General features: G+C 39.8%; 4 protein-coding genes across 7 annotated transcripts in view; 3 read left to right on the plus strand and 1 right to left on the minus strand.

The window, feature by feature from the left end:
* The window catches only part of grm2b (glutamate receptor, metabotropic 2b), a 27,980-nt gene extending 17,006 nt beyond the window's left edge, over positions 1-10,974 (plus strand). Inside the window, exons 3-6 of the mRNA XM_029432359.1 lie at positions 3,531-4,368; positions 5,099-6,162; positions 9,073-9,265; positions 9,883-10,974. Of these exons, the coding sequence (XP_029288219.1) occupies positions 3,531-4,368; positions 5,099-6,162; positions 9,073-9,265; positions 9,883-9,956 (2,169 nt within the window). The 3' untranslated portion in view covers positions 9,957-10,974. The remainder of the gene's footprint in view (positions 1-3,530; positions 4,369-5,098; positions 6,163-9,072; positions 9,266-9,882) is intronic.
* Positions 10,975-11,740: 766 nt separating this feature from the next.
* rrp9 (ribosomal RNA processing 9, U3 small nucleolar RNA binding protein) lies at positions 11,741-16,825 on the minus strand. 2 transcript variants are annotated; one of them, XM_029431585.1, is made up of 15 exons: positions 16,381-16,825; positions 16,119-16,213; positions 15,897-16,009; positions 15,739-15,806; positions 15,390-15,431; positions 15,147-15,273; positions 14,919-15,043; positions 14,737-14,829; positions 14,521-14,621; positions 14,292-14,426; positions 13,533-13,595; positions 13,256-13,401; positions 12,919-12,998; positions 12,714-12,787; positions 11,741-12,300 (listed from the first exon to the last, which is right to left on the minus strand). In XM_029431585.1, exons 1-15 carry the CDS (start codon positions 16,462-16,464, stop codon positions 12,198-12,200), a joined length of 1,449 nt encoding a protein of 482 aa, XP_029287445.1. In that variant the 5' UTR covers positions 16,465-16,825; the 3' UTR covers positions 11,741-12,197. The 2 variants fall into 2 exon arrangements, with proteins under 2 accessions (XP_029287445.1, XP_029287444.1); XM_029431584.1 differs by having other exon boundaries at positions 13,244-13,401.
* Positions 16,705-20,065, plus strand: LOC115008186 (uncharacterized). 2 transcript variants are annotated; one of them, XM_029431590.1, is made up of 6 exons: positions 16,705-17,046; positions 17,355-17,539; positions 17,628-17,784; positions 18,581-18,759; positions 19,155-19,383; positions 19,493-20,065. In XM_029431590.1, the coding sequence occupies exons 2-6, from the start codon at positions 17,384-17,386 to the stop codon at positions 19,693-19,695; spliced, it is 924 nt and encodes a 307-aa protein (XP_029287450.1). In that variant the 5' UTR covers positions 16,705-17,046; positions 17,355-17,383; the 3' UTR covers positions 19,696-20,065. The 2 variants fall into 2 exon arrangements, with proteins under 2 accessions (XP_029287450.1, XP_029287449.1); XM_029431589.1 differs by lacking the exon at positions 16,705-17,046 and having other exon boundaries at positions 17,193-17,539.
* A 380-nt stretch (positions 20,066-20,445) lies between these two features.
* LOC115008185 (probable G-protein coupled receptor) lies at positions 20,446-25,834 on the plus strand. Of its 2 annotated transcripts, none has more exons than XM_029431587.1 (2): positions 20,446-21,157; positions 23,443-25,834. In XM_029431587.1, exon 2 carries the CDS (start codon positions 23,556-23,558, stop codon positions 24,834-24,836), a length of 1,281 nt encoding a protein of 426 aa, XP_029287447.1. In that variant the 5' UTR covers positions 20,446-21,157; positions 23,443-23,555; the 3' UTR covers positions 24,837-25,834. The 2 variants fall into 2 exon arrangements, with proteins under 2 accessions (XP_029287447.1, XP_029287448.1); XM_029431588.1 differs by having other exon boundaries at positions 21,116-21,143.
* The last annotated feature ends 1,666 nt before the right edge of the window (positions 25,835-27,500 follow it).

Below are 27,500 nucleotides of genomic sequence, written 5' to 3' on the forward strand. Positions count from 1 at the left end.
CAACGAGACAATTCAAAGTGCATTAAAGGCATTAATACAACATATAAGAGAAATGCAAGAACATATCAGAAGACACATACATTGGATTTAAAATGATCAAATAAAATTGAAGATATAAATAAGATACAAATAGAATAAAACAGATTAAAGGAGAACAAAACTTCCTGAACAGTTACAGTGCAATCTGAGATATGAATAAATAGTTCTAAAGGGAATTTAATAAAAAGCACAATTCAGAAAAACAGCAATTACATTTCTGTGTAGTGAAATATGAACAAACTGTCTCTACACACTGAGTCTCTCGTTGACATTATTGTTTGAAATATGAAGAATATGATATATACTGCCTTATAATAATACAATATACCTATCTATTTATTCAGTTGTTCAAAACCTACTTAATTAAATAACTCTGTATAAAATATTATGCAATCATTGCTCTGTATATATATATAATAGAACATGTTTTATATTATTGCCCGCTGTACTGCAAAGTTTGGTTTTAAAGGAACACTGAAGGGAAGGAGGCATTCAAGTTCAACTTTATAAAGAAACATTATAGAAAACAATCACTGTTCCACTAATGAACCTGCTAAATAAAAGAACCAAAACAAGACCTTCACTGCATAATATACTGTCATAATCACCGTGATATATTAGGTATAACTTGTAATGCTAATGATGTTATTAATCTAATTAATGCAATGATTTGCAAATACTGCAATTATTTGTGTATACTTGTCCTCGCGAGAAAAAAAATGACCACTATTAAGAAGATTTCTACATCTTAAAAGAGTAAAATATAAAAAAAAAGATTACTTTACGTAGTTAATATGGAAATATATGCAAGAGGGGGCCTTAAAATCTAATCAGACCATCTTATACAGGGAAGATGTGGTGTAAATTTGCCTCCGTCATGTTATTATTTAGATACTGTATGCCACATTTGGGGATCTCTTTTGGATTTTAAACCAATGGACCATGAAGAGCACCTAATTGGTGCTTCAAAATGCTGCAGTTGCTAAACAAGCGAAAGTGGGCTGTGTCTTCACTAGGGATGTGTTCAGGTTAGAGTAAAGTCTAGAGTGCTTGGCATATATTGACTATGATTAGGTTGGTGTAAGTCTTGATTACATTTATGTCAGTCAAAGTGTGGGCAAAGCTCCTTGCACACTGTACCATCTACAGTGGTGGGACTTAATTAAGAAATGAAATGCAAGTTTGGAGTTTGTGGAGTCTCGTGCAATGAGAGCATTGAGAATGTACAGTATGATACTCCTGAGCCAGTTCTGTGGCTGTGTTCTTTTTCTGACTTGTCGATGGAGAGAGCGAGAGGGAAATACCGCATGAAGACGAACAGACGGTTACTGTCACACACTCCAGTAACGTCCTGAAAGGTGCGCTGTCAAGCTTCTCCCAGCATCTATTGATGTAGGCCAACTGCCTGTCTGAAAATCCTGCAAGAGGAAAATACCTTATTACTATGCAAGTGTGACTGATTGACTCAGTGTGGCTGCTCGTCTGTTACTCTGCTGCATACAAAATACTGTATATATCCCAGTCAATGTAAATGATTCAGTAAATGCAGGTTTCCCCATATGCTACCTACAATTTTATTCCTAAAGGTTTGTATTTTGTAAATGTAAAGCACATTTGAGTTTACGTGTAATACACTACACATGTTATAAATAAAATTGCCATTGCCACACAAAATCACATCTTTCAGTGGGTAATTTGATGAGACCTCTGCCCTATATTCTGCTATAAACAGTGGAGAGGACTACTGCTGAGTGCAGTGCGCTTGTCTAAATACATCATATTTACTACATTCACCCCCCTCAAGAACTTGTAGTGTGCCTGTGCTTCCTGCTGGCTCTTGTCTTTGGGGTGGTGTAGCTCAAGGAGGTTAAGCACACAGCCGCTTGCGGATCAGGTTTAATGTCAGTAATTTTGGAGGCAAAACAATGTGTTTGCATTGCATATTCAATGCCAAGGATGCTCCTCTGTTTCTCTCAGTCCAGTAATGTATGCTTAGAAATGCTTCACTTTATATTAGGCTTGGTCATAGCAACGAAAAGGTGAATGTGTCAGGAGGGAAGATTTATGCGGTCAGAGAGAGCAATGAAAGAAAACTCTTGAGAGAATTAAACAAGACCAAGAGTCTGTTGCTATGCGAGCGTCTTTGTGAGGTTGTACTTTTACTGAAGGCACAGCGGTTCATTGAGCTAAAAAACAATTGTTGAGTAACATGTTCAGGGCATGCACCACATGCAGAAAATTATGATCCAAGTGCAGATACAGCATACAACACTGATTGATGATTGATTGCTCCATTTCAGTTCTGAATGAGACAACTGTAACGGTACTTTCAATGGGACTTAATGTGAGTGAGGAAGGTTTCAATTACATCCATAGGGATGCCATTGCTTGGGAAGCCTCCAGGCAAACGATGATGCCTAAGGGAGGAGGTAGTCATATTGAAGCTGATGGGTATTCACTAATCCCTACTGTGTCTCATGGGGATTCCTGCAAAATGACAACTTTTCACCAGCTCTCTGTCAGGCTCTGTAATGCTGTGTGGGAAGGTAATTGCCGTGATTTTATGTTACTGTGACATAATCATTTCAGCAGGCTTGTTTCCAACATGGATGCCTCGCTGAGTTTTCAGTCAAAGATTATCATCCACCCCTGTTGAACTCAGCACCACCAACCTTCGGCTAGGAAATCAATATACTCGTCTGGGGTAGGTGGGCATCATAACTTCTGGCAGAAGCTGTCATGAGACTTTAATGACTTGACAGAATGACTTTAACTCGAAGAAGAAGAAAAAACAGCAAAAACACACTGATAAAATTCTTATCTTTGTGCCATTGTTGCTGTTGTTATCTGGCACTTTCTGTGAAGGGATTTGTGGCGCTAGCTGCTGGTGATGTGGATCCCTGACAGAGTAAACAGTTTGAGATAGAGGAACATTGAATTGCTGCTTTTTCTACTGCCAGTCTCTGCCACAGAGCTGAAGCACAGCAGCTCTGCCCTTTCTTCACCTACAGACTATATGGAAAGCAAACAAGACTTGAGAGATTTGAAATGTAGCATTGCAGCATTTTGTTGAAGAAGACTTTGATCATAATTACGGTGCATTATGAAATGCTGAATTTCATCATTAGGGAAAATATACCCATAATGCGCTCAAAATTGTTAGCCATCATCGGTGCAATGTCAACCACAAGAATGTTGTAACATTGCTGTATCACTCTGTTAAAGTGGCTGTAATCAATATTTCTGCAATAACAATGGATACAATGACTTGTATAATGTGACATGGTTCGCTCGTATTGACGATCCCGCAGATAATTATCACCGAACGCTGCATTCCCCTCCGTGTACCATGTAGCAACAGACTCATTTGTTTAATTCTAGCAGGGGACACTATATGCTTGTCATGCTTCTGTCATGGTTCATGTAACTCCATACTATGACACCATATCCAATAAAAATGACTTAATAAGATTTTCCTTCTCTTTGTCCAGGTGGCCAACCTCCTGCGATTGTTCCAGATCCCTCAGATCAGCTATGCTTCCACTAGTTCAAAGCTCAGCGATAAGAGCCGCTATGACTACTTCGCCCGCACTGTACCTCCTGACTTCTACCAGGCCAAGGCCATGGCCGAGATCCTGCGTTTCTTCAACTGGACCTATGTGTCGACAGTAGCATCAGAGGGCGACTACGGTGAGACTGGCATTGATGCCTTCCAGTTGGAGGCCCGCACTCACCAAATCTGCATTGCTACTTCAGCCAAGGTGAGCCGCTCCATGAACCGCCAGGGCTACGACAACGTGATCCGCGCTCTGCAGCAGAAGTCCAACGCCAAGGTGGTCATCCTGTTCACCAGCAGTGAAGACGCCCGTGAGCTGCTGGTGTCCGCTGCTCGCATGAACGCCACCTTCACCTGGGTGGCCAGCGATGGATGGGGAGCCCAGGAGAGTGTGGTGAGGGGCAGTGAGACAGCAGCAGACATGGCTTTCACCATCGAGCTGGCCTCCTATCCGATTAGAGAGTTTGAAGATTACTTCACCAAGCTGAACCCGTACACCAACACAAGGAACCCGTGGTTTAAAGAGTTCTGGGAGCACCGCTTTGGCTGTAGCCTCCAGGAACCTGGCTGCAGTGAAAACAGTCTACGAGATGGAACTTTTGAACAGGAGTCCAAGATCATGTTTGTGGTAAATGCAGTCTATGCCATGGCCTATGCGCTGCACAACATGAGGCAAGCGACATGCTCCAACGCATCCAAGGTCTGCGATGCCATGAAACCAGGTAACGGCAAAAGGTTCTACAAGGAGTTCATCTTGAAGACCAAGTTTGAAGGTAAGCACAGCGTTGAAAGCGAACTCAAACTAAATGTTTTACTCAAACAAGAATGCGTGTAATGTTTTTCATGTGATTCTTTTCTTTAAATAGATGAAAATTGGATTCAATTCATTGTGAAGGTTTTAATGTAAAGCAAATATGCATGGCACTGGATCAAATGATTTCCTCTGCAGCACTGAAGGCAAAAAGGCTTTGTAATTATTCAATTAGCAGAAATAATTCATGGGTTAGCGTGGATGAATCAGTGAGAGGAAACCTACATAGAACATAGTTTTCTGTATTGAATATTGGTTGGATGAATGAATACTCACATTTAGATTTAATGTCAGGAAACAAGTATGTTGAGTAGTTTTGTCCATTTAGTACATTATATCTAAGGACAGTATATGTGTTATAACTAACAAGTCATTTATTTTAATGTTTTTAAGCACCAATGAAAATGAAAATACTAGTAGATGGTACAGTACCACTAGTGTTATTACTACTCTATACCATACTTCCTCAGGGTGAAGGATGGTATATATTAGTACATTCACATAACTCATTTAGATACTGATAAGACTGATTTATTCCACAAAGCAATTTAGTTACAAAATAAATTGTACCCTTCAAGTCTTTTTATTTTGTATTATCCTTGTTCTATTGTCTCACGACTTATGAGGTTTTTAATTTTTTTATTGTTACAGTAGCTTTAATTTAACATTGCTGTATTTTTGCTTCCAACCAGCTCCGTTCAGACCTGTAGACACACAGAACATGGTGCGCTTTGACTCTTTTGGCGACAGCATCAGCCGCTACAACATCTTCCATTACCACAAAGAAGAGGGGAAGTTTGTGTACAGGAAGGTTGGCTACTGGGACCAGAACCTGACCCTGAACTCTAGCCTAATACCTTGGCATGACCTCATAACACCCACCTCCCAGTGCAGCGACCCTTGCAGGAAGAACGAGGTGAAGAGCATGCAGCCTGGAGATGTGTGCTGCTGGATCTGTATCCCCTGTCAGTCCTACCAGTACCTGCAGGATGAGTTCACCTGTGCTGACTGCAGCTTCGGTCGGTGGCCCATGCCTAACTTGACTGGCTGCTATGATCTGCCTGAAGAATACATCCGGTGGGAGGATGCGTGGGCCATTGGGCCTGTCACCATCTCCTGCCTTGGTATAATGTGTGCTCTGTCAGTAGTGGGCCTGTTCTTCAAGAACAATGAGACGCCTGTGGTGAAAGCAAGTGGACGTGAACTCTCTTACATCCTCTTGCTGGGAGTGCTGATGTGCTACCTAATGACCTTCATCTATATCGCCAAACCTTCCACTGCTGTTTGCACCCTACGACGACTAGGCCTGGGCACTTCATTCGCAGTGTGTTACTCAGCTCTGCTAACCAAGACAAACCGTATCGCTCGAATCTTCAGCGGGGTGAAGGACGGAGCCCAGCGGCCACGCTTCATCAGTCCCGCCTCTCAGGTGGCGATCTGCGGCGTTCTTATCTCCTGCCAGCTGCTGGTGGCTGTTATCTGGCTGCTGGTGGAGGTGCCAGGGGTTCGGAAGGAGGTGAGCCCTGAGAGGAGAAACGTGGTCACCCTCAAGTGCAGCAGCAGGGACTCCAGCATGCTCATGTCACTCACCTACAACTGCATCCTCATTATCCTCTGCACCGTCTACGCCTTCAAGACGCGGAAGTGCCCTGAAAACTTCAACGAGGCCAAGTTCATTGGGTTCACCATGTACACCACCTGCATCATCTGGCTCGCTTTCCAGCCCATCTTCTATGTCACTGCCAGCGACTACAGGGTAACTATCTATGAAAATGCTTTTTTATTAAGTCAACAGAGTATTTATAATTTATATTTCAAGAAACGTCTCAAGCCTACTATTGTGGAATAATGTAAACAAAGTCTATAAATGACTATCCCTAGTGTGTTTATCATTCCTAAAGAAGAAGGTGTCACTTTCACATTCCATTTGATCACCGTCACCCAGACTCATGAAAGAGCAGGCTTTCATTTCATGTGGGCTGAAGGATCTTTCAAGACAAGAACAAAGACTCTGGAGATGGATCAGGCCCGAATATACAGATAGAAATAATTAATGACAGTCAAACTGATTCATTGAATGAGAAATTATTAACGACACATTCCAAGTGCAAATGATGATTTTAGGAGATCCATTATAGTTTGTGTTATCAGATGATAAGACTTCATCACAACTGGCCTATATAGTGGACTCGCAAGTAATACTTGGTGAGTATTATTATGACCTTTAGTAAAACAATTGTTAGCAAGGACATGGAGTGGCACTGTCTCGCTAATAGTCAGAGGAAATATGACATGTCTGCTGCAGAGTTGTGCAGCCTTTAGAGAAATGCCAAAGGACACATTTACCCTGCATCTCATTCATGCCATTAAATGAATGGGCTGAATATGCATAACTTTTACTGGACTTGAATACAAAAATTTGAATATACATTTTATTTTTCCCAAGAGGAAAATGTATAGCTGCAAGGACAAATCCATGCAGTGTAAAGCAAGACAAATAGAATGAACCAACAGGCATAAAGCTGACAGACCATGTAAGTTACGAGTGCCGGTGCCTAAGGCAGACTCAAGGCTACTGCCACAGCATTTGGTCAGGGCGTGCAACAAGGCCTTTGTTGTGCTAACAGATGGGGGGAGGTCTGGATCACACAAGTTTTGTATTAAGCACGAGGTACCTCAGGCTTTTCATGTCTGTAGCGATCAGCCTTCCCTGCACCCAAACCGTGCAGCGCAAACCTTTACCTTTCCTAATCCACAGTGGGATTTAGGAGACCGGCTGAACATTGTGGGTTATATATGTGTCGTACTAGAGAGGCAGCACACGGAGTATTTGAAAGAATGAGAGGTTTGGCACTGCAACAGGGACCTTGGAGCTTTGGTTCTGTGTGACACCAATGATAATGGCTGAAGGTTCAGTTGCCACATTTCAAATTAGGGTTGGATAGCACAGCATTATTATAATGAGAGACTAGCCTTGTTGCTCAGTGAATCATGATGAACTCAAGGTTTCACAGATGGTTACAGATATTCTAGCCTGTATATTTTATTATTCTTATTTAATAAGAGAGATGAACATTATCATTATATAAGTAGTCAATGCCTGACGCATATACTGGTTCACTGTATATTAATTCCTACTAATGCTAATACTTTATTTTTAAATAGATTTTCAAATTGAGATTCAGATTTAGTCAATTAAAATACTGAATCATAAAATGCAAGGAAAGTGTAACAATTGATAGTATGAAGTTATATCCAGATGATTAAAATGCAAAAACATAAAATGAATCATATAGTAATACAAGTAATATTTAGAAAGGCACTGAGCATTAAATTAAGTAAAAAGTGTGGTCGGTTTTAAAGTAAGAACACAGTGCTGCAGTATGTCCTATTGGTGCCTCATAATTATTTATATAAAGAACTGTTAAATTAAAACAGCTTCATGGCGGTAAGAGATAAGGTGCTGCAGACAAAAGACAAGTGAAGTAATATTGCCTACAGCCTTGTTGGGGTTTTCGCCAGTTGTTTTTGTAGTCTAGCGTTTAAATTTATGAGGACTTTGCATATTTCTGCAGTGTTGTTGTTGCGTGGTATGTTTAGTAGGGATTTCACTTCATGCTGTGGTTCTGCAAATAGAAGTTCCTGGACTGCAGGGGTAACCAGTGGGGTGGCAAGAGATGCTGCTCTGGAAGATGACCCTAGCAGTCAGCTCACATTAGCAGCTGAAATATGACTAGCAAGGTCCTGACTTTCCAGGACAGCCAGCTGTGCTAATTCTACATTGTTCTTATTTTCCTCATATTCATGCACATAGAAATACACAATTATAATTGCTAACATTCATAATTGAAAACTTCACACACACACATACATAATTGAAAATGGAAATGTGGTCATTAACACTTGAATAATAATAATGGTATGAAACAGACTGTGGTATGACTGCAGGTTACTGCAACTTAGGACACATACTCTAAATGTATCTTGAAGATATTTAATACTGTTAAAGCAAATGATCTGACGTATAATTAAAAAGAAACATTGATTTTTAGTTGTTTTTTGATCACATTTGATTCACGTAAAACAAGAAACCAACCAAAGTTACAGTTAAAGTGTGCACATGCAACATTTATATTCAGGACACAAGATTATTTATGTATTTATTTGCAATACAGGATAAGTATGTGTTATAACTTTATTTAATTAGGATGTGGTAGGAAAAATGAAAAACATAATTTGACTCGTGTTGAGCCAGGTGAGGCGAGAGAAGGAGGAGAAGAGGAGTTGTGTGTGCTGAAAGACAATGACATTATGAAGAGCACATAAGATGTACTGTATACATTTGACACGGAGGTCTTGATTGGTTTGGAAGTGAATGGTTAAATGATTTTGGGGAAAACCACAAGAACAAATTCTACTCACTGGATTAAAGAGTTGGGAGTCACCAGAGTAGAAAATGAATAAAACTGTGAGTGAACTGATTGGATCAAACAAGGTAGTGAAATAAATAAGTAAGTAAGTAGTGTGTGCGTGTGCATGGAGTGTGCGTGTGTGTGGAGTGCCAGGGGCCTTTGAACAAACTTCATCAGTACCTTTGAAGACAAAAGGAGGAATTTCAAGTGCGGGCTGATATATTCATCATCACCCACTCTCTGCCTCCTCACAGGTGCAGACCACCACTATGTGCATCTCCGTCAGTCTGAGCGGGTCGGTGGTTCTCGGCTGCCTCTTCGCCCCCAAAGTTCACATCATCCTGTTTCAGCCGCAGAAAAATGTGACCTCACTGAGAGTCACAACCAACCGCTTCAGTGCCACAGTGTCTGCTTCTGCCTCCGCTCCCAGCTCCAGCTATTCTAAAGGTACAAGTATCCACTGCATCTGGTACTAAGTGCTGTATCTAGTACTGTGAAGAAATTGTAAACTCCAGCACTAAGGCATCTGTTTGACTGACTATACCAGAGGATGTTTTTTGCAACCTTGCGACTGTGTAGTTTTCTAAAAAAGGACATAAATCATCACAATACATTCAACAAGAGAAGTGCAGCCTGACTTACAATAAGCATTTGCAATATTTTGTCCTTAATAAAACACCACCAACAGTTAAAGATGAGACAATATTGAACGTTTTGGCATCAGTGTGGCTCAGCAATTCAAACCCAGTCATTATGTTTCTTTCTTTCTTATCTAATGGTGACTTATTCACAGCGCAAACTCCATAAACAAACACAGACACGTACAGTTTACATCGTACACTGAGTGCCACTTTGACTTTGTTAGACCTAGGAGAGTTCAAACTGATTTTAGTCCAAACTACAAGTACTTTAGCTGTTATTGCTTCACCTGGACTAAAGACATGTTGTATGTTTGATGAAACTATTGAGAGCCAGAGATGGAGGAAGCTTTGACTAAACTAAAAGTAGAAATACAACAAAGCTAAACTTTAGCCTGGCTGACATCGCTGTTTTTCTTCTCCCAGGATCAGCCTCTAACTACGTGCCAGCAGTTTGTAACGGCCGCGAGGTGGTGGACTCCACAACGTCTTCATTGTGAAAAAATGTTTTCCTCTCTAAGCACAAGAGACCATCCAATCATCACTCATCCCTCCATGAAACTGGGCTGTGTATGACGGAGCCCCCATGCCATCCAACATGCTGCAGAGAGATAACTCTGACTGGGTAGACTGACCGGCAGTGGCAAGGGTAACTCATTACTGTGAAAGCTAAATGATATTCCTACAGCGAGCAGTATGTATCAATTGTAAAGCCTTTTTGTATAGATTTAATATGCTGTGATCTCCTTGGTTTACAAATAGATGTGATTAAATGCACCGTGCCTTGTCCTAAAGAGTCTTGTTGTCAAATTGGGTGCTTGTGAAGCAATAGTGTTATACAAAACAAAAGGCTGTTCTTATCTTGTCCTTACAGTGCTGTGAATATATCCAAATGTTGTAGACATTGACAAAAAAAATGCTATGAAATAAGTGTAGCCCTTCTGTTCTACAAAATATGTGATTAACCTTCGTGAACTTGACGAAAAGTAGGCAACTAGACAATATAAAGGATGTGTGTTAATGTAGACTGGTGTTTACTTTCCTGTAATTTATGTAAATAAAATGTTTGTTTTTTTATATTAAAAGATTAAAAACCGCTGTATTTGGATTCACACTTGCAATTCTCGACACTATTCAAACTAAATGCAGCTATTCAGAGACAACATATTTTGCACACGGGGTTTGATTGTTTGTCCCTCTTCAAAACCAAATTAACTTTCTTTAAAATATCTTTAGTTATTGCTTCCTCTAATTAAAAAAAAAGCTGAAGATGTGTGTTACCCTTTTTTCCCGCTCGAACAGGTGCAGCATGATTTTAAATGTTGCTCTATTACCAAGACTTGTATTTGGTGCTCAGATCTCGAAGCTATAACTATTGGTGTAACTACTAGTTGAGTATGTGCAATTATACATGTACAGTGCCTATAAAATGTATTCACCCAAGTTGGACTTTTGCATCTTTTATACTTATTGGAGTTTCCTGATATTAAATTGTAACAACCATCTATAAACAACGTACCCATCGTCTGCCTGGTCTGTTTTTATAGTAACCCTAAAGACAATCTAAAGTGAAGTCAAAATGTCAACTGTAAAAGTGGAAAACACAGAAATGGTATTCCCTCTCAACAATTATGTACAAACAATTAAATAATCAATATATGTACGAGTGAAAAGGACAGTAACAAAGAGGACACCTGGAGGAAAAGTAAAGGAAGTGCAAATACAAAACTAAGCAAGCTCGTCACTAATGTTAATTAATGCCTCTGAAATAACTCATTAGGGTTTCAACACTTATGCTTCTGTAAATCAAATCTATTGATAGCGACAGTCTAATTTGGGAAACCTTTTTTAGTCAATTTGTCACATTCCTTTGAACGTAAAGGTTAATATTCTTTTGTCAATGACATTTTGCAAGATGTAAATGATTCTGCAGGTCATCTACTAACAGAGATCAATTATTCTCATGTAGTTAAGAGTAAGAGTAATTTAATTTGGCTCCAACAGGCTGACAATAACCCACAGCAGTTACTATGACGATGCAGGCAAAGTTGAAGACGAACATAACTCGGCCTCAAATGATAAAAAAAAAACATGTCAACTTTTCCCAGCAGACAGTTTGACAGAAACTTAAAGCAGAATTCTCAATAAGACATTAAAACATTTTTTCTGGATGATTTTAAGAGACAAGTCTTGTTTGGATGGAGAAACCAGACACTTCTCACTTGTGGCCCAATTCCATCACAGCCCACCCGGCTCAAGCCTTCAAGGAAACAGGGATCATTTACTAGGATGTAAAGATAATTTATTGTCATTGTACAATAAAAAAGGGTTGTGCAACCAAATGCAGTTTTAGTCAGTTTGCTCCATAACAAAAAAAAAGAAGCCACATTTTGTTTTTGTGGTGAAGTGTGGGGGCTGAGTTCAGGACTCTCACAGCCTGAGGAAGGAAGCTGCTCTGTAGTCTGGTGGTACGACAACAGTACTTCTGTATCGCTTGCACGATGGCAGCAAGGTGAACAGGGTGTTGCTCGGGCGGGTGTTGTCCAGCTTCACTAAAGCTGTTAAAGCTTCTTCAAAAAATACTGATCCCAGGAGAGACTGACAGCGAACACCTGTACAAACAGCCTGGGAAGGTTTTTAATGTTTTATTTTTTTCAAAAAAGGGGGGATAAACAAAAACATGATGCATCAGCTGTTTTTAAACCTTTAAATTTACAAAATAAAAGACACGCAACAGTCCACTATTCAGTCATCTTGGCTTCCTCTGGATTCGAAGGTTTCCTTTTAAGAGGAATAACATAGATCGCATTCTTGGCCTCTTTTAGTCGCCACCATCGGCCCAACCTGCAGAAAAACAAACAAACTAAGAATCGAAAGGTAAAGATACAAACAGACTTAATCTAAAACAGAAGTGAAAAGGGATAAAGCCTTATTTTATAATCCACTCTGGAACAACTTTCTTTTTTTTTTTTTAAATCAATTTCCAGGTAAGTGGCTGTTTATTATCCACAATACACCCTAAATAATTGACATGACTTTACACGTCATGTTTCTGGAAATCACCTAAATGCAAAAAAGTGTGAGATTATCTTTAAATACACGTCTCAATGTAAGCTTTCTCTCAAATCAACTGATGTCATCTCAATGCCATCTAGTGGACATTTCCTTGACTGAATATGAACCTGCTTTACCATTTAGTAAGTTGATAGGACCTCTACAGACAGTTTCTATGGTTACATGATCATTAGTTCAGTTACCTGTGCTCCTGTCCAACTCCTGCCACCAAGAACTGACCGGAGCTGGAAAACTTCAGACTGTTGACAAAACCGGACTGGGACACAAAGCAGAGGAAGGGACACAATGAGATCTTTTGAGACAGATGTTGTGGCTGCATTGTAAAAAAAACACATCTTACGTAAATGTGAATTTTTTTTCAAAAGAGAGGAGGAAGTAGGAGCTTACCACGGGTACACTGAATAGAGGCTCCAGCTTACGGTAATTCTGGCCACACTTCCACAGCTGCACGTGCGAGTTGTGTGAACCTGCACAGAAGAAACATTTCATCAATCCAGACCGCAGATCATCTTTAGTGCAGCTAAAGATAAACACATCAACTGTTTTATTTTTGAGTGTGTAGGACGCTTCATCACGACTAAGTATATTAATTATGTTGATTCAATTTGCAATTATAAAATGACAACTGTGAACATGTTTAATTAAATGCATCCTGCACACAAGTGAGTAAATGTAAGTGTGATATTAAAGAGCTGGTAAGGAGGACTCTCACAGCCAGAGGCACCTGAAGCGACGGTGTCCGAGTTCTGAAGTGCCGCCACCGACGCGACCCAATGAGGCTGCTCCAGCCCTGCATCGCCATGGCGACCGTGAGCCTGCTTCACTGTGCTGAGAGGCCTCTTCTTGTTGACACTCCACAGAGACACAGAGCTGAGGTTGTTTAGACAATTAAATGAGAGGGCACAGAAGAGAAACATGAAAGAATCTGTTGGCACGTTTAGATCCTGGAACAAATCTGTAGAATTGAGACGACATGACTGGAAAAGATGCAACTGCCTCACCCGTCATCGGCTCCTGTTACCATGTGCTCCTCATTTATGAGCTGGATGCAATCAATCGAACCCCTGCAGGAAGAGAGTAGTTCAAACTAATAAATTCAACAACATTAATTATATTCATTATTTAATATGTATTCATTTTGTTAAAATTGAGTTGTGTTTATTTATTATTGACAGAATGACTTAATGAAACCTTCACCGGAAGGTCACTTTTATTTTGAAGTCAGTTCTTATACGCTCGTAATGCTTTGTATTCAACGTCGGGGCTAGTTTGACCTTCTTTTTCGAAGTGGAGGTTGGCATCTTCTATTATTATTTCAGACCTCAACACAGAAACTCGCTTTGTCGCCTAATAGTTTTCCGCTCTCTCCGGGCTTTATACTGCCTCCCTCTGGATATAAACTCCCCAAAATACACGAGAGGGAAGGAGCCGCGAGAAAAGGAAGGCCAAAGCAAGACTCACATGAATTTACAATTAATATTTGTACGTGTTGTTTGCGATAGTCATTTACAACGCTCCAAGTAGAAGCCGCAATACACGATTATATTCAATATATATTGCCGACCCCTATTTTAAACTCTTTCACTGCTAACTCTGAAAATCTTAGCTTCCTTACCTGGCCATTTTAAAATGCATCTCTTAAATAATTAGTGTGGAGCATTGTGTTTTCACATGGATCTGACAGACAAACACATCTGCATTCAAAAAAAGGTGCAAACAGCGAGACACAAAAACAACAGAGGAAAGACAGACGGACTCACTCGTGGCCGTGGAACACCAGCTGAGATTCCTCGGCTATCTTCCACACCCTCACCGAGCGGTCCCGTCCTCCTGCAGTCACACAGCACTCACGGCTCAGGCTGTCCAGTCCTGTGATGGCGTCCTGATGCCCAAAGCTACAACGAGTCACATCACAGTCAAATTCACCATTTCAAGGCTAAATGCAAGTGTTTGGTAGTGAGATCCATTACTTTCTGGTTTATTACTCACAGGGTTTCCACATATGCATTCTCGTCCACATTCCACACCTTTATGGCGCGATCATGAGAGGCGCTGTACAGATCATGAGTTCCCTTCCTGAATGAAAGACCCTGAGAAGAAAGACACTTGATAAGATTCCCTGGAGGACTTCAGAGCTACAGTATCTACACATCTGGTAAAATAATAAAGGTTATTGCTACTGAGAGAGAAAGAGGGAGAACGTACCGACACAGGGCCTTTGTGTCCTGTGAATTTATATAGATGTTTACATGTTTTTGCCTCCCAGATCATGATCAGTTTGTTCATGTCTCCAGTTGCCTACAAGATGTGAAGAAAGAGGTTTCTGTTACACTATATCACATCACATTTAGTCAAACTACGCAGGATATGCTGAGAGTACTACTCACCAAGTATTTCCCATCTGATGATATGGCCATACACAGGATATGGGCTGTATGTCCAACATGCCGATCCTCTGTACCTTTCCTTCCACCAGGTAATACGTGCAATTTCTTCCCACTCTCAACATCCCCTGAAGATACAAGAAAAACACTGAAATGAGACTGCCAAAGCAGACCAGGGCAAGGCAAGTTTCATATGTATTAATATAATTTCTTTCCCCCAGGTATACTAACATTTAATGATGGAGCAGTCTTTGGCAGCAGAAAAGATGTACTTGTCATCAGAGCTGATGACCAGACAGGTAATTGGAAGTTTGTGTCCTCTTAATACCCTGATCTCTGAAGCATCCGGTGGCATGAGCTAAAAACAGAATGACAATTAAATCAAAAAAGTCAGTTCTGTTCATAAACAGCTTTTTTTCCTGAGAATATTGGACATGCTGTGGAGATTGAAGGGATGAAAGTCCCCATACTTACATCTTTGGCAATAAGCCGCTGAAGCTTTCCTTTTTGTTCAAGCTGAGGGGGAAAGTCACATACACAACAAGATCAATAACAAACGTCAACTGATCAAAGACATTCATTCAAAAAAGTAAGACCTTGTCCAAGATCATGGACACAGGGTAAAGGTTTGGAAGTCAGGTGAAGAGAAACAATAAAGACAACACCCAAGAAACAACAAGTGTTTGCAGATCTTCCTCTCAGGCTACAAATAGCCCCAACAATCGCCACCAAACGTAGAGAAAAGAAGTCTACATGTAGCCTGAGAAGTGCAAACCAGGAACAAAAACAATTCCACATGAATATATTGCTGCAAACACTATACCACTTCTTCTTGAAGTCTTCCGGCAATCAGATCAGTCTCGAAGGAATCTTCTTCTGCTTTATCTTCCTCTGATGAGATGAGATCACACAATAAATACATACAGGCATAGAAGTAATGTTAGACCTCTAAATTATGCTGTATGAACACCACAGGCTTACCTTCTTCCTTTAGCTGTTCGAGGTAGCGTTTGGCTAATCTAAGCTTCTTCTCCTGTGGCGTTTCCTCATAATCATCCTTTTCAATGGACTGTCTTTTCCTGTGCACTATAGGACTGAGCAACAAGAAACACAAGCACAACTACTGGGTTAGTTATACGTTTTAAATTCAGAACTATTAAGTGGTCATCTGCATAAGTCCAAATGAGCAAATCAGAAAGTAACCTCTCCGTCTCAGAGTCACTGGAAATCTCTTCGTTGTGTTTGGAGATGGGTTTCTTGGCTCGCAGTTTGTTCTTCCCTCCCGAGTCCCCATCACCCTGTAGCAGGAAAAATAAAATCAAGGGTTTGTAATGGCATACAATGAGGTTACAATAATGATTGAGTTAGAACAGCAGGTTATATCAGGCAAATCGCATGTGTCAACCTGCTGGTTAGCTAACGTTACTGGGATTTAGCTTACTTGCTAACAGTCCAGCGTACTTACCTTTCGTTTTAGCACCCCTGTATTTGTCCCCTTTTTGGCAAATTTGGAGTTTGGTTTTGTCTTCATAAAGAAAGGCGAAGACATGGTGAAACGCAACAAGCAGCGTTTCAAAGTAAACGATAACTGTATAGAGTTAACTCCTCAACTTTCTATGGGAGCAAGTCAACACTAAACCCACATGGGTACAGTACACTGCAACCAAACCAGGAAGCTGAAGTCACGTTAGAAGACCGACGCTGATTGGCTGATCTTCGCACTTCCTCCTTAAGGTCCCGCCTTTTGTTACAACGCCATTGGTTGAATCAAGAATTTAGATGAGCAGGAAACTGTACTGGGGTAAAATACTTCCCTCGGGGAATAAGTTTTCGCAGCTTTGTTCCGCTCTTAATTGTAAAAATATAAATATCACAACACAATAATCGTAAACACACGTGTACCATACACAGTAAACGATAAATACAGGAGCAGTATTTCGCATATATTCAACCGGAAACGTTTTGCACGGCTGTCAAAAAAATAGCCGTAATTGTATCAGGATCTATGTACTGTACTACTGCAGTAGTACTACTACTTCCTCTACTACGCAGTATTTGCATTTACTGCGCTGCTATCTGTCCTCAGTGAGTGTGGTTACTGTGTATCCGTGAAATATAGCTGAACGGCCAGGTGAGCCTCCTCTGAACCGTCTAACATTACATATCACGTGTATTTGATAATGGATGATTGAAAGACAGTTTTTATCAGTGGCTCCAGCTGGAGACAACCTGGAAGCTAGTAGGAGGGGTTGAAGGGGCAGGAGGAGGGGAATGCGATGGGAACTAAGTTTTCATTTCTGTCTCGAATGACTTGCTGTAAAATAGGACAAACAACGTTGAGCGACTGAAAAAGTTTCACTCAAAGTTTCACACCATCGTGTGCAAAAAAACCCCAGCTATGTTTGATGTGTCAACTGATCAACTCTTTTCTCTCCCCAGATTATCTCTTTCTTTCTTTTATAACCCCCATGCCACCCAAGAGAGACGCAGGAGCGACTCCAACACAACCACCAATCAAGATGATAAAAATCAACACTGATTCACAGGAGTTTGGCTGTGATACAGTGGAGGATAAGTACAGGATGGCTGAGGAGTCCAGCTATTCCCCTTTTCCCAACAATGAGGTGAGAGATGCTATTTGCTATGTAATTGCGCATAAAACAACTGTTGTTTGCCTTATTTTTGTTCATTTGAGTTCTTTTCATTTGGCAGCATGAAACCATTGAATTTGATGAAGAAAATATTGCAAGCCCAGGCATCAGAACAGACACCATCAGTCTGCTCATGAAAATAGAGCAACTGCAGGCACAACTCAAGTATGAACGCAGATGTAGAATTTTGGCTGAGAGAGAGCTCAGGGAGCTGAAAGGTGGGTGGAAGACTATTAATTAATTAAAGTGCAAGAATATATATATAAGACCACACATGTAAGTCACTGTACTCATAGCCAGGGAAGGACATATTGCACATTTTAGTCTTTTTATACTTGATTCTGATATTTCTTTAGAGCATAACAACTCGGACAAAGAATAATTTCTTACAGGTAATTACAGAATAAGGTGTTTGTAATTTCTAAATAATTTACAAGAAAACAATTTAATTTGGAACTTAATATATGGAAAATAATTAATTTTTAATGTAATCTTTACACTTCCAGTTAAATAGCTTAAATTAATTGCTAGTGTAACCTACAGAGTATTTTATTCAGTGCACAGCAGATCATGCAAACATGTAACATCTGTCTTCCATTGAACATATCGAGAACTAAGTCTGCCGTTAGTACTGAACAAGTAATTACACTTGTCTGTGTTTTTAAAGTGAGCATTTCCTCAAAGGACATTCTTATTTTTACAGGTTGTACTAAATTGCATAATTTCTTTCTGGAAACCTTCTAGGAAATATTTAGAAAATTACAGACCTTACTAAATTAAATAAAACAAAAATATTTATAATTTGTACATATATGTAAATAAATGTAGATAAATATCAATTTGTTTATGATTTTCTAGATATATTTTACAAGTTTGGCTGTTTGGGACGGGTTCTGCTTAAACCCTGGCTAAGGCCCGGAGCCTTTACTGCAAACATGCCAACTAATGTTAATTAGTCTATGAATAAACTTATTCTGTTTCAGCATGTCTAAAGTGATCTGACACATTTTGCAGAGATGAACACACTCATGATGCAGATGAGGCACACAGCTCATGAACTGCGAGTCACTCTGGATCACGTTCTCCAAGGAGGCGAGGTAGCAGCAGCACCGCAGACCCCTCAAGATGAAACTATCTCTTACCTGGCTGATACCGAGGCAGATATGAGGGAGGATCAAGATCTCCTCCCAGACGTCAGTGCTGAATGTCTTCTAATAACACCATTTTGGGAAGATTGCTCTGTTCACTTAAAATGGCAATAGACACGTTTTTGCTTTAACTTATCATCTTCTAGGGAAATGAAGTCTGTATTTATGCAAAATGTAGTGTGTCCTGTGTTTCCAACTATTTTCCAATGAAAGTAGCTAACGCTAATTCCTAAAGTTGGCAGATGACACCATACGTTCATGTGCATATTTCTTTACTGGGGGCTGAAAAGTTGGCACTTTAAATTCTGTTATTATAGGAGAATTAATTATATGTTAGCGCTCCAGTTTCAAACTTTGATAGTTTTTAAGTTCATGTTATACGTATTAGCCATTACAGGATCTTAATACGTTTATAGCTAACGTTTACTTTTTGCCCTCAGGACGATCAAAACTTCTTGTTTCTCTCTGAGACTCTTCGAGTACCAAAAAACCTTTATGAGCGCATCGCAGAAATTGGAGACTACAAAAAGTACACGTCAGCTCTGCTGATGATACTTTTTGACCGAGAAACGTTGGGCACACACTCTCTGCAGGGCCGGAGGAACACCTTTTCACCAGATGATTGCCACAAGCCGCAACTCCCACCTGAGATCTTGAGAGGTATTATAGGTAAGAACAATAACATTTACTATCATTTACTTTGTCAAGCACGCATACCTTCGTAGATGTGATAATGCCAAAAGGAGACTAACATATTCTATCGTGCTTCTTCTTCCAGAACATGTGGCACTCAAGTTCGGTGTTGATAGCGGCCAAATAAAAACTGCAATCCGCACAAAGTTGAATAATGAGGACAAACTATTAAAAAAGAGAATGGGTATAGGTAGAGCTGAAAGCAAAGCTATTATCGATCAAAGCTTTTGCCAAGATACTTTACTCCTGTCTGAAAACGGAACAATGACGAACGATTCTCAGTTATAACCTCTTGAGTCTGGCTTCATGTGTTGGTCACCAGGTTTTCATGTCTGATAGAAATGTGTGACAGCCTTTTTAATCCACCTGTAGTTTATTCTGTATTGAACTCTAGTGTTTGGAGTTAGTTAGTTTTTTCTTTTAACACTTTTTAGAATTCTTCCATTTTTAAAGCTAATGTTGTCTGTCGTGTGTTCGAAAGTGAAAAGTTTAATCTGGTGACCCAACCAAGTTTAACAGCACTATAAAATGTCACATGTGTAATCGTCAGTGGTAAAAACAACCAAGTGTTCTTAATTAATTTGAGGTAGTAAGTGGCTTTGTCTAAATTACGTGAAGTCGATCTTTGTCAAACATTTATACTGGTTTAACTTTTCAATCAGCTGGCCTCTGTTTGTTTTGAAAGTAGGACTTTTGAAAATGTTTCAAATAATAGGGGTGCTATTTTTTACCCTGTAGTTCATGACAAACTGCATTACACCAAGTGATACTGTGTTTCTAGAATAGTTTTTTTGCAGTTGCAAAATATGCTGTAAGTGATACTTAATCTTCCTGCTTCCACCACATCTCTTACATCACTTCTCTGTCTGTTGTGCTTACCTACATAAGGGCCAATAAACTTTCGGAGCTGATATCCTTCTGTTATCTTAACTTGGACCCTTTCTTACGTCAGCACAGTAAAGTACAGCATGCTCTCTTGGAAATGTTGTTTTCTCGCCGGCAACCAACAGATGTCAGCGCCGAGCCCTTATTCAGGCTCTTCTGCAAGCAATGATTAACTCTCAAAAGAGTACAACTGTGAATTTAAGGTTACTATTACTTAAAAAATGTCAAGAAATAAGATTACCTTCATTTAAAGAAGACTGTGCAAATTGGTGAATGGACTGAACAAATCTAACCAATACTGTGTGTGTGTGTGTGTGTGTGTGTGTGTGTGTGTGTGTCTGAGAGTGTGCATTCTCTCAGAAGCTCTGGAGATAATAGGGGAGTGTGTGTAAAGACAGAGGCATAGTGGACAGTGTGTGACAGTCACTGCCACATCCCGACTGATGAAAGAGTGTGTGTGTGTGTGTGGGACATGGTTAATGTTAGCGGGTGGGGGTTTGATAGAGTCATCTTGTCATGAAAGATGTGATTTGAACAATCACTAACTGTTAGCTCCTCCCCCTCCTCCTTTCGCTCCGCCAGCTGTGCTGTCTCAGCGGACGCACTGCACATCACCTCTCTGTCAGAGCCGCTCTCCCTGGGGTCCTTTACTAAGGCTTGTATGTCTGTTTCTTTCAGAAATGTTCCCTTTTTACTGTTTTTGCATAGCTCTCGGTTGATCTCTGTAAGGTGGACCACAACTATTATACACCTGAAAGAATTCAGAGGACAATCTTCACCATGATTTGGAAGTATTTCACTTTTTCAACTTTACAAAACTTTTTGGAGGAGCTACAGCTGATTTTCAAAATGTAAGAGTTGATTGGTAAGTGTTTGTGCGAGTAAGTAGTTATGGTGTCATGTATAAGAGTATGTTCTGATTATCAGTAGGGTTCATATAAAAGGAATATAAAGGCACTAACTATATGTAGTGTATTCAATAATTAAAGACAACATCAGTAGGCTCTTTAATATGTTTCTCTGTGTAATGTTATCTCCAAATTACAGAGAGGTTTCGTTCCTTTTTGAATAATCCTTCCATAATTTGATTGATGATTCATCCCTGCATATTGCAGTCTGGTGAAATGTTGACCAATATTGAATTCCTGATAATGTAATCAGGATAATAAATGTAATTAGGTTAACGCAACATTTAAAAGTGATATTATAAATATCTTATCTTTATCTTAAAAAAAAGAAAAGTGACAGATTGCTGGTGGTTTTGAAGGTGAACTTTTAGCGTTACGAATAACAAACAGGACAAAATAAAGTGCTTTAATGACTCCCCCCCCCCCCCCCCCCCCCCCCGTCACTCAGGTACACCTACAATCCCTTAAATAGTTACAACATTTTGTACCTGGACAGGATAGGGCCTATCACTTATTATCAGTCTTAGGTGTAATGTGATGGACTCTTAACAATATCAGCAAATACACATCAACATGTTGCTATTATACAGTACTTCATCTAATATGATTTTTGTGTATTTTATTCCTCAAAGTGGCGATAATATCCTAGAGTAACGCAATACACACAGTCTTTTTCAATAACTTATTTTACTTCTACTAAAACACATTTGGTTTATTTTTACTTAACAGCCCATTTAGCCACTGCAATCCTTTTACAACATATATTCTTAATATCATATTTACATTTTGATGTAAAATTAATTAATTAATTAATGGAATATATCAATTAAAATGCATTACAATTGTTTATTAACCTGATTAAGAAGGTTTTATTAAAGTGTGGGATTATGTACAGGGTAAAATGCTGTGTAACACGGATTTATGAGGGATTTAAAGACCTGCATAATTCCCTCATCCTTATTATAATGAGAAGAACTACAGAAGCCGTTTAATTAATGATTACAAAATGTTTAAAGAACTAAATAAAGTGGAAATGACTTGGCTGAAAAAGATCATCCTCTTCAGGAGTAAAATGTGGACTTAAAGCCCGTAGCATATGCTGCAACTCGAACATGGTGAAAAATGAGGACACCCTTACGTAATATGCATGAGAATGTACATGCACTAGTCCTTCCTGAGGATAAATCTCACTGCGAACATGACATGCAACTAGCTGTCCACTGGAGAAGATTACTGCAGGAGAGAGCATCAGTGGATCAGTGGCAGTGAGCGAGCACGTGTATTTAGGACACGGCATCCTCCGCAGTCGTACGTTTGAAACCTGATTATGATTATCAGCACAAGATGGTAGAGACATGTATGGAGAGGCGTATTAAAGGCACCAAAGAGAGAAGAAAAGCTGCAAAGGAGAAGACGTTTGAAATTCAGTGTGTGCATTTGCTGCATTTTGTTCAATACAGTAAACACGTAATATATATTCAGTCAATGCTTTCTGGTTGTTGTTCATAAGAAACTGTACAATGATTGGCGGTCAAACCTGTCCTACTAAGAGGTTTCCTCTTTGATGGTGCTGTGCAGGGGGACACTGAACACATACTAATCAATGCAGCCAGTTCCCCGCAGCTGGGCTAAAACAAGCACACTCATTATCTTTCATTTCAAAAGGATGGGCACGGATAGAGGAGAGACAGGGTGTCCTCTATGAATTATTCCTATTGATCATGTCTGTCCCTTGCTAAAAGAGAGAGAGAGAGAGAGAGAGAGCATCCCTTCTTAAATATTCTCACCAACAGTTATTGATGAACTCCGCAATACCTTTAAGGTATGTGTGCGCTCCCTTGAAGGTTGTGAGGCTGCAGTGAAGATCTCTGGATGTGTAAATTGGTGGAATGAGTCCCCCAACTTTATAGAAGTGCATTACTTAATTGTTTTACTACCTGATCAGCACCTAACAGCAGAGAGACAACGTTTGCAACTAGCTGGTGAGCATTTAGCTGCTCAAGAGTTGGAGGAGACCAAACACAGAGCTAAAAGAGACTGAATGTTGCACTTACATTCACCAGGTAGACATAAACACGACTCCAAATGAATGCTGCTGTAGCTCTGCATCGGCTGGACACTGGCATACGTTCTTAATATCTTAGGTTTCTTATTTTAGTTTTAAAGATTCAAAGCGGTCTTAATTTAACATGATTTGTCATAGAAGTTTATGTTTTAATGGACTTCATTGTCTCCAACACAGGAGTGAAGAGTATTTCAATTGACGTCTGAAAGATTCTTCGGCCTCATTACTGAACAATGGGGGAGTCTGGAATACAGATGTGTACTTTTACGTTGGAAGCTTTACTATGAACCATGGAGGAAAACACTTTATTTCTGAACCCTGAGTACAATGACAGCACCACCGTTTGGGCACCGATACCCTCAGCCTTCAGCAGACAGCTGGGCACCTTTCCCAACCCGCAGACACGCTTCAAGGACCTAACGGGGATATTTTTCATGGTGACCCTGAATGTTCTGGCACTTCTAGCCAACACTGCAGTTCTGGTCGTTGTCATAAAAGCCCCTCATCTCAGGAAATTTGCGTTTGTGTGCCACCTGTGTGCAGTGGACCTGCTGTGTGCTATCGTGCTCATGCCTCTTGGGATTGTGTCCACCTCTCCATACTTCACTGGTGTGGTGTTCACTGTACTGGAGTGCCAGGTCTACGTCTTCCTCAATGTAATCCTCATAGCTGCTTCTATCTTCACCATCACAGCTATCAGCGTGGAGCGCTACTACTACATCGTCCACCCCATGCGCTATGAGGTCAAGATGACGCTGAAGCTGACTGCATCCGTGATAGTGATGGTGTGGGTGGCCTCTGCCGTACTGGGTTTGTCCACCGTGTTTGGCTGGCCGTCTTACAGCAGGCTGAGCTCCATCAGTGCGGCACACTGCTCGCTGCACTGGAGCCACAGTGACCACAGACGAGTCTTCTCTGTGTTCTTCAGTGTCACCTGTTTCTGCCTGCCTGCTGTTGTGATTTTCGCTGTCTACTGTAATGTGTACAAGGTGGCACGTGTGGCTGCCCGCCAACATGGCCCCCTGCCCTTGTGGACTAACAGTCAAGTGAAGCATCGCTCCGACTCAATAAACAGCCAGACTACCATCATCACAACCCGCAACGCCCCACGTAGGATTATGCGTGATCGGCCTTTTGGTGGAGGTAAGGCAGCTCTCACTCTGGTGGTTATTGTTGGCCAGTTTCTGATCTGCTGGCTGCCTTACTTTGCCTTTCACCTCCATCTGACGCTAGACGTAACACTCAAGATTCCTGGTGACCTGGAGGAAACAGTCACCTGGCTGGCATACGCCTCCTTTGCTATTAACCCATTTTTTTATGGGCTTCTTAACCGGCAGATCAGGGAGGAACTTTGTAAACTGAGGCGTTGCTACTCAGCCCGGCCGGTGGAGCTGGCCGTCTCCAGCCATGAGGGCTCAGGCCAAGAGAACTTCCTGCAGTTCATCGATAGGACCAGCTGCACAGTAGAGACACGTGCAAGCTTTGCCACTTCCAGTCCTAGAAGCACTCTGGATCAAACTGGGCAGACTAGCTTCAGGATACCAGGGCAGATCCCAGAAGAGTTCACTTAGATATACCTCACTGTTGTGCCACAGCATTAGTAGCATTAGTAGCCTGCAGGACCTTTTTTTTTTTTTTTTACAGCTACAAGATACATTTTTTTATCCAATGCACTTAATGACTGTCTGCAATATGTCTGTAAACTGTATCTGCATACAGTACAAGATAAGATACAGCATCAAGAAATGAATTGTTTGTGAATCCCGACATACTCTTTTCATTGTATCTAAAGATTACACTCAGAAACAATACTGGAAAATAACCCTAATGGACATAGTTTCTTGAAGTATCGTTACTGTATTTGGGGTAAAAGTAGCAGCGCTAACGTTGTTAATCTCATAAGGAACGCGTTGTTTTTACTTGCTAATAAAAGCAAAGTTACTTTTATTTGCAATCATCGTATCAATTGTATTAAAAGGTCATTAACAACAATACCAGATTATACTTGAATATGAAGTCATGACAATATAATCAGTATATCAACAGGTAAATGAAATCTCAGAAATAAAGGATTTATAACGGGGATGAGAGTCACTTTTCATAAGTTCTTTAGACTACGTGTTTTTATATGGGGTGTCAATATAACAGCAATATTCTTTGTACATGTAATACAGTGCATGTTGTATTTATGTTGCAGGAATTTGTGTGAACTTTATTTATGTACTCAAAGAAGAGACACATCACTTTTTGTTCAGAAATGTATTGTTTGGTATTGCTTAAAATGTGCAAATAAACACTGGTTACTTTCATCATTTATATACATCTTAGTAAATAATCATTTAATCCTGCTGTACATCACTAGCAAGCAATATGTAAACATTGTCGTAGCACATTGATTCTGTACTAAACAGATTAAAATCGAGCAAGAATCACATATGACTGGGCAGTCAGTCTTGTAAATTGTGTTATTTAATCAATCATTTTGTATTTCTTACAGCAGAAAATAATTCACTACACAATGTTAATGTATAATGACTAATCTTCTGCTGACCAAAATGTCCTGTAGATCAACGGCCTGCCTCCCCATTAAAGGTCCATCACATGTTCTGTCAAAAATATCTTTGAGCCGACTCTTTAAGTGTAAATTCTTATCTCTCTCTTATCACAGAAAAACACTTCTAGGAGCCATCGTCAACACGATACACGCATGTGCACCTTTTCTGTGTATGTTTGACATTTTGTGTCGGTGCAGACGAGCTTTGACTCTCTGGATTCTGACCTCCGTGTCGTCTGTGTGTCCATTTATGAAAAGCCTGTGACTAAGACAGTAAACACATGATTATATAAGTAGGAAAAATGCCGTTTCATAACAGCTGTAGTGGCTGCTCTAATACCCTCTTAATATATGTACTCTGGCAGATCAACAATTCATTCTATTTCTGTACATTTATCGAATATGACCCACTTGTCAAATACAGTACACATACAATTATGGTATATGAAGTTTATTCTTAGGTTAATCATTAATATTCGTATAATAATATTCTTTATTTTTAAAGGTTGATGAATTTGAATCAAAGGAAGAGAACATGCAAAGCTAAATGTTCACTAGCCTTGTAAACACCATCTATATAAACATAAATCAGTCAAACTAAGTGCATTAAATAGAGAAATGTGTAAAAAAACACATACTACTTAATAATAATAGCCTACTTTAATGTCAGTGAAGAGAGAAATAACAATGAGAGGATTTATACTGTGACTGTGTACTGAGAGGCAGACTACATACTACACACATACACTCCAAAAACACGAGGTAAAGTGATTTACAGACATCCGGACACGTTAAAGACAAGATAACACCGTGCCGCTTTATGGTTCCTGGCTGTAAACACATTCACTTAAGTGCTGCAGTGTATCTATGCAACTTTCATAACAAGTACAGCCAAATATTGTTGTGCAAATATGATATGACACCTGACTTCCAGATGCACACACGTACATGTCATCATCATCAGAAGACATGTTGATGGATCTTCTTTTACTTTTTCTTTAGGTTAATATGAAGTTCTTTTAGCTTTGCTGATTTTCTCATACAGTGTGTGAACCAATTAGCAATTAAATAATCATTAGAAAATTAGCTGAGTTTTAATTGTAGTAAAGTTCCAAAAGTTTGCGAAGGTACCAAATATGTCTGGCTGATTCTTTGGGGAAATATGTATAAAATTATGCAAAAAGACATCTAGAATATTTTCATTTGATGGAGCGGTGTTAGCCATAAAAACATAGAGTCTTGCATTTTAATATTTCACTAACTTTAATGAGACAGTGTGGAATAAGATTATTTCCCCACCATTTTAAAGGAAACGAAAAGAAAGAAAACGATGTTAAAGGATAAGCAACACAAATACAAAGAACAGAAACATAAGAAATCCATAAACTCAAAAAGATCGGTCAAATTTTATTCAGAAACATGAACAAAACAATAAACATCAAACATTTTAGACACTTTAGTTATCTTTTGAATATGATGTATCGTATGTTATACAATGATGTGAAACTGATAAAACGGAAACTGAAAATAAATACAGTTCAAAGAGTCTGTTTCATCACCCAGCTTTCTAACTGTGAGATTCAGCTAATGAATATCTGAGCCTGAGCTGTCTTCATAAGTTGCTAATTAAAGTGAAGGACCTTCCATCTCTGTGGCGGCTTTTATTAAATCAAGACAATCA

Source organism: Cottoperca gobio, chromosome 5 (genome assembly GCF_900634415.1).
Source record: "Cottoperca gobio chromosome 5, fCotGob3.1, whole genome shotgun sequence".
NCBI lineage: Eukaryota > Metazoa > Chordata > Actinopteri > Perciformes > Bovichtidae > Cottoperca > Cottoperca gobio.

What these genes read in the sequence shown, in the direction of transcription:
- rrp9 (XM_029431584.1), bottom strand. Translation starts at nt 16,464, where the DNA reads ATGTCTTCGCCTTTCTTTATGAAGACAAAACCAAACTCCAAATTTGCC. An exon ending in CGAACAGCTAAAGGAAGAAG is followed by an intron (nt 15,807 to 15,896) that starts GTAAGCCTGTGG and finishes TCATCTCATCAG; the next exon opens with AGGAAGATAAAGCAGAAGAA. An exon ending in GAAGACTTCAAGAAGAAGTG is followed by an intron (nt 15,432 to 15,738) that starts GTATAGTGTTTG and finishes TTTCCCCCTCAG; the next exon opens with CTTGAACAAAAAGGAAAGCT.
- LOC115008185 (XM_029431587.1), top strand. Translation starts at nt 23,556, where the DNA reads ATGGAGGAAAACACTTTATTTCTGAACCCTGAGTACAATGACAGCACC.
- LOC115008186 (XM_029431589.1), top strand. Translation starts at nt 17,321, where the DNA reads ATGTGTCAACTGATCAACTCTTTTCTCTCCCCAGATTATCTCTTTCTT. An exon ending in CCCCTTTTCCCAACAATGAG is followed by an intron (nt 17,540 to 17,627) that starts GTGAGAGATGCT and finishes TTCATTTGGCAG; the next exon opens with CATGAAACCATTGAATTTGA. An exon ending in GATCTTGAGAGGTATTATAG is followed by an intron (nt 19,384 to 19,492) that starts GTAAGAACAATA and finishes TTCTTCTTCCAG; the next exon opens with AACATGTGGCACTCAAGTTC.